This window comes from Amblyomma mixtum, chromosome 8 (genome assembly GCF_055824585.1).
Source record: "Amblyomma mixtum isolate Tamu chromosome 8, ASM5582458v1, whole genome shotgun sequence".
Lineage (NCBI taxonomy): Eukaryota > Metazoa > Arthropoda > Arachnida > Ixodida > Ixodidae > Amblyomma > Amblyomma mixtum.
The window spans coordinates 67,001,068-67,007,263 of NC_143019.1; the positions used below are offsets into that span (position 1 = coordinate 67,001,068).

At 48.2% G+C, this 6,196-nt stretch overlaps 1 protein-coding gene across 2 annotated transcripts in view; it reads right to left on the reverse strand.

The window, feature by feature from the left end:
• Positions 1-5,247, reverse strand: part of LOC149332824 (coiled-coil domain-containing protein 85C-like) — a 26,825-nt gene extending 21,578 nt beyond the window's left edge. Inside the window, exons 1-3 of one of the 2 annotated variants that reach the window (XM_089558416.1) lie at positions 4,393-5,137; positions 2,921-3,215; positions 1,252-1,503 (exon numbers count right to left, since the gene is read on the reverse strand). In XM_089558416.1, the coding sequence (XP_089414542.1) occupies positions 1,252-1,503; positions 2,921-3,166 (498 nt within the window). In that variant the 5' untranslated portion in view covers positions 3,167-3,215; positions 4,393-5,137. The other variant, XM_089558415.1, reaches the window with a different exon arrangement.
• Positions 5,248-6,196: the final 949 nt, after the last annotated feature.

A 6,196-nucleotide genomic window follows, 5' to 3' on the forward strand; every position in this document is an offset into this window, starting at 1 on the left:
CCCCTTTGGGCAAAAAGAAGTTAGACTCCGAGTTTAGGTCGACACAGCCACACCCTGCGGGTCTAGCTCCCCCAAAAGTCCTTCAGGAGGCCGAGTCTTAAAAAAACATTTAATCGTTCAAGAGACGTCTCTGACTCATCGTCGATTGTGAGGACACAGCCGCGATCATCATCTTATGAGCCACCGCTGCCGCTGGTTTGTCGATAACAAGTTGCTATCGTATTAAAACAAACATTTGGTGCATATCTAAATTAAATTCAAGCTTTTTTAAGCAGATCCACTTTCGCACCGTGTCTGATAACTATTATGGAATTACGAGTGCACGGGGCGCGATATTATCCGAAATTACTTTTGACCCCGCATATAAGCCGACTAAGACTCTGCATATACGTCGACTCCGATCATAAGTCGACCCCCCAACTTTGGAAGGACATTAAAAAAAAAAAAACGTCGACTTATGCGCGGCAATAAACGGTAAACTCAGATGTTCAGAACTAAACTAGTCAATGCAACGAAGGTGCTGGTGTTAGCGGAAAGAGTGGCCACTCAGTTACATACTCTGATACATGTCCTATGTAGGCCTAGTTTTTTAAAACAGAACACCAGTTATGAGCAAACTGTCGCAATAGTTCTTGGTAGAGCATCAAATCCAAGAGCAAGAATGATTGCACCAGCAAGGCAGTGGACATTACGGCACAGGCAAGAGGAATGCCTCAAGAGCTCAGTTTGAATGGCTTGTGGGAGGCACTGATGGGTCACATCATTTTTTTTATGCTGTGTGGCCACGAATACTGGGTCCCACGAAGCCGTGGGACAGATTTTACAGTGAGGTCCTCCTTCTCAGACCTTACAATAAAATCTGACTCATGGCTTCAATATGTGACCTACTATTTGAGGCCACACAGCATGGATAAATGACGAGACTATTCGAGGCCACACAGAATGGATAAATGACGAGACTATTCGAGGCCACACAGAATGGATAAATGACGAGACGTGCCAGTTACCCACAACGCTCTGAATGAGTTAACGACAAGCTTCAAGGAGGCACAGACAGCACACTCACTGTGGAGTAGTCACTTCAGTGCACGTTTCATTGTACTGCACTGTGAATTGTCAGAACCAGCCACTGTGGTCAAGATTCAGTCTAGCGACCTTAGGCTTATCAGCTGAGCTCGACAGCAACAATGGTTGGTTTCCCTGTAGTGTCTCTGTCTGTTCTGCTGGCTTCTTCCCCCCATGCAAGCCCACCTTGAGCTGGATGTTGTCCCTGATGAGGTCCTGCTGACGGGCGTCCAGGCCGCGCAGCTTCCCCTGGTAGGCGGCCACTTCCTGGCGCATGACGGACGCCGTGTACCGCCCAAAGCGCTGCCACTCGCGTGCTAGCTTGCGCCCCTTCTGCCGATCATCGTCCAGGAAGCAGCAGAGGTCACGCAACTCCTGGCTGTCACGCTGCAACCGCTCATTCACCTCGCGTAAGTTGCGGATCTCCATGAGGTGCACCTTCGGTGAGGCGAACAGGAAAGATATTACACAAAAATGCAGCCACCTTGCACCACCATCAAGAGTAGGCATTACCAGAAGAGGCTTAAAAGCAGGAAGTCACACAATGCCATCTGGTGGAATGCAAACAAAAAAAACTGAATTTTGTTAAGCACCTTGCACCACCATCAAGAGTAGGCATTACCACGACAGGCTTAGAAGCAGGAAGTCACACAATGCCATCTGGTGGAATGCTAAAAAAACTGAATTAAAAACTGAATTTTGTTAAGCAACTTGCACCACCATCAAGAGTAGGCATTACAACGACAAGCTTAGAAGCAGGAAGTCACACAATGCCATCTGGTGGAATGCAAAGAAAACTGAATTTTGTCAAGCCCATCATTGTTGCAATTGTTAACATCAGTACTTGATAACCTGGGACTTCACTCTGTATACAATCCAACAAATGTATTACTATGCTACAAGAAAACTTGGAAATAAATTTCATTCCACTGAATTCCACTAAAGTTCCTGAAGCTATTTTCAGCCGCGGCTCGCAGCATGAGGCACCATTTTTCTGGTCCACTCGCCTGACCCTTCTTCTAGGAAGATTTTTTCAGTGCAACTTGGACAGGTGTGGCAGGAAAGAACAGATTTTTCAGCCTTATGTCTCTAAGCAATCTCGTGCCATCTTTGTTTGTTTATTTTGACAGAACTAGTACCTACAGTCACAGATACCTTACAAGGCACTGGCATAGCCGGCATGGAAAAGGCGCTTTTAGCATTTGCCTGACGAGGCTTCGTCTCCGAATACACTGCACCACTGGATACACTAACAGCCGTTCACGCGATAAACAAGAAACCATAAAGAAGCAATAATCTCGTGTCAATAAGCATTCCATGCTTGAAAAGAACTCTTTATCTTACTTTGCACTGCTGCCACAGGGTAATAATATGGGCCCACAATTATCTATGACACCCTGTTCTACAAATTAACATAATTTTTCATGCCTCGTCTTTGTGCTTTTGCCCCGCACTGAACATCATGCCAAAAGCATGATCTATGACACCCTGTTCTACAAATTAACATAATATTTCATGCCTCGTCTTTGTGCTTTTGCCATGCACTGAACATCATGCCAAAAGCATGGACAGTGGCAGGGACAGATCATGGTTATAGCAGTAGCACTGCAAGACAACGATCTTGAAAAAGTAGCAGCACGAAAAAACGAGGACAAAATAGACACAGGTACGACAGGACATATGCTGCCTGTCGCATATGTCCTGTTGTACCTGTGTCTATTTTGTCCTCGTTTTTTCGTGCTGCTACGTTTTCAAGATGGATCAATACCAACTGGCCCAAACTTCGGTGCTTTTGCAAGACCACGAATCGAGCAATGAGCCAACATTCCCACCCCGATGATGACCCTGTGCTCACTTGCATGCGGCGGTTCACGTCCTGCATCATTGCCCCGTGGTCGAACATAAGCTTGAGGTTCTCCGCTTCAACTTTCTGCAGCCAGCGGAGGATCTCCTGGGGCGGTTTGCGGAGTAGTTCTTCATTGCTGGGTCGACCTCTAGGTGTTGCCACGGTGGCCATGCCCGGTGGCTCGGGGCCGCTCACTGGCTTGGCCGCTGGCGGCTTGTCCCAACCTTCTGCACCCTTGGCTGTGTTCCGGATCATTCATGGTCTGGGGCTGGAGACCGTGTGGTTAGTGGCCAGCCGCAGCTTGCTGCTGGGTCAAAGAAGTGGGTGTCAAGACACGGGCTACTGTGCAATTTTATACATTTCCACTTGAACATGAGTTTTAACGCCCCTGAAATTTGGAAGCTTGCAAATTGCGGCGCCACCTGTGAGCCCACAAGAGAACTGCTCAGGACTCCTTGCAAGGCATAGGGCACACCACTGAGAGTTGATGCCACATCTTGTATGTGGCACGTTTGTCTGCTAGCCTCCAAAGTCAGTTACACGAAAGATGTCAAGATTTAAAAATAAAATGCCACAACTGCCATGACTGAAGAATTTCGGGGAATCTTTATTCTGAACCCTGGCCAGCTTCTATGATATGCCTCTGGTATTATCATATGTGTGGGTCACATGTTATGACAGTGTTGGTCAATGTTTTAGGGAATCCCCCGGGTGAAATATATTTTCAATATACAGTTATGTTATGACAGCTGCATTGTAAGAAGAAATGCCCAAATTTGTGCCATTTAGCACATAGTTGCTCTTGAAACGAGTGGAGTGCTGAATAAGCACCGCGATGACAAATAGCTTCAACGAATGATTCTGCAAGTGTTATAATTAAACAGTTCTATCTTGTCATTCATTCTGGCCATGTCACCTTTGTAAGCATATAACTCAAGATGGCTGAACCAAGCAGTACCAACTACTGTGTGCAGTCACTGCAAACTTTTTTCACTCAACACTTAAGCAGCTGCACAATAATTTCAGTTGCCTTGGATTTTTGCATTGAGGTGAAGGCACGTTGGTGGAAGCTAGACTGCAAAGTGCGTCCAACGTTTACGAACTTACGCCGCACTTGTATATTTACCCTCTCGAGATGAACTAGCACAGGAATGCGAGACCTGAGAAAAATGTTGGTGTAATGCACAGAGGTAATCATGAGCTGGAAAAAGATACAATTCTGCTCGGTTTTCTACGTACGATAATCACGTGCTAGATGGAATCCTGTAGGTACAACTTTTTGTGAAAGGTGCAAATGGAACGAGGCACCAATGTTAACGCAACTGTCATTTCGCGAAAGTAGCGGCAGTATGGCAAACTCCTCAGAAAAGGACAGAAATCGGCTTTAGTCACGCGTTTTCTGCAGTACACACGGGCCAAACGGCGATCCGGGTATTGTGAAAAAAAAAAAGAAAAGCCTCGTGCGGCTCTTATGCACATACGTGAAAGCAGGAGAGAAAAACGCCGAGAAAAACGCCGAGGTCGTCGAGCAGAGCGCGTCGGACAGCACAGGTCACTTCGGTTCAGGTTCGCGAACACGCGCGTACCTACTTGCCGCACCGCCGCCGGCTCGGCGTAATTGCTCCCTGGAAGCTCCGCGCCTCCGGTATATGTATTTTTCTTCACAGCTTCGCCGCGACAATCTCTCCCATCGTGGCACAAACTCTTTTCGACACCGCGTGTAATACAGTTTCCAAATTCAAATAGGTCAGGGAGACCCGGGAAACCAGCGCGCAGCAGCCAGCATACGTGTTTGAAATAGTAAGATCAACAAATAAAAGCAAAAAGCGATCACGATCTCCGCAGCCCGCTTCGCCGAACCGACTTGGGGGTTATGCCCCGACGCGGGCAACTTTTGACACCGCGGACCGCGCCTTCGGTACGCGACTCAACTGACACTTCGCCAACGATGATGGGGGTGCAAAGGCGCGTGCTTTGCTGCACAAGTCGCAATAAACAGTGATCGCGACCACCACGAGGTGTGCGCGAGCCCTGCCAGCCAGCAACAGGTGGTAAGCAAGCCATACGAGCGTGCAGCAAAAGTCTTGTCGCGCGCCAAGAGAGAGCGGGGGCAGCACAACAACGTGTCACGAACGGTGCGGCGAAAAAAACAGGCACGATCGGGTCGCTATACCGAAGACTCGAATCGTGCGCGCTGGAATCAACGCCGGTCGACAGCTGCACGTGACTTACGTGTCTCTGAATCAGAGTGTCGCGCGGTTGCGTGAGGTTTTCGATCCTATTCGAGTATTTACATACGGTCAACATGGCAACGAAAACTAAACAACAAAAACAAAGGTATGCAGCTGTTCCATCCAGTGTGCAGCGTCAACCCTCGTCTACCTGTATAAGTTTTTCCAGCAAATTTTTTGCGTCATTCGAGAAGTGCGCACAAAATATTCACATCTTCTGTTACAAACGCGGGTTTTATTTTGAGCAAATAGTTTTCTCTCTTTTCTTTGCAAGGGGGTGACTGTGGCTGACAGAACGGCAAGCATGGCGTCTTTTCTTTTCTTCTACTTTTTGTTTTGGCGCGAGGGCCCGGCAATTTAACTTGGGGTCACGCCGTCAGTGAAACGCACGGCCTTGGGGCGTCCACCTTAAGCCCCAGATTGCGATAAATCACGCACTGGACTTCGTGGGCGTTCTGTCCGAAAGCTGGAAAAGTGGCATGAACCATATTGCCGAGCGGCTTTTCCGCACCGGTCGCTGCAGGCGGGCCTGCATAAGTCGCTCAAAATGTACGCTACAGCGCGCTAAATCGCCGCTGATTTTTGTCAACAATAAAGCTGAAAAAGCGGTCGTGACATAATTACTGCGAAGAATCGGAGTGAAAAAAATAAAATAAAAGGGAAAGCTGAACGATCAGGGTCGATCGTGACGCGTGAAAGAGAGAGACGAAGAGCTGCCGGTGCTTGATCGCGGAGGCTGTGAGTGCGGCGGCCGATTTGATGCCATGGACGACAGTAAGTATTTCATCTGACAGAGCCCTCACTTTTGTTTCCACGAAGTGTTCGCCGTTGCGTATGGCACATTAGACGCAATACTCAGCGCTCTTTCTCCCCCTTCCAGCGCAGTCCACCGAGCAATCCCAGTCGCAGCTTTCACAAGCGTCAGCGTAAGTGTTTGCTTATGGTTGAGGCATTTAGCTTAGGTACCGTCGCACCTAATTCAGTTCTGCGATAAGCGACGGGTGCTGAGCTTATGTGCACGACCAGCGCAGAGGTTGAGCGAACGTCAGCCGGT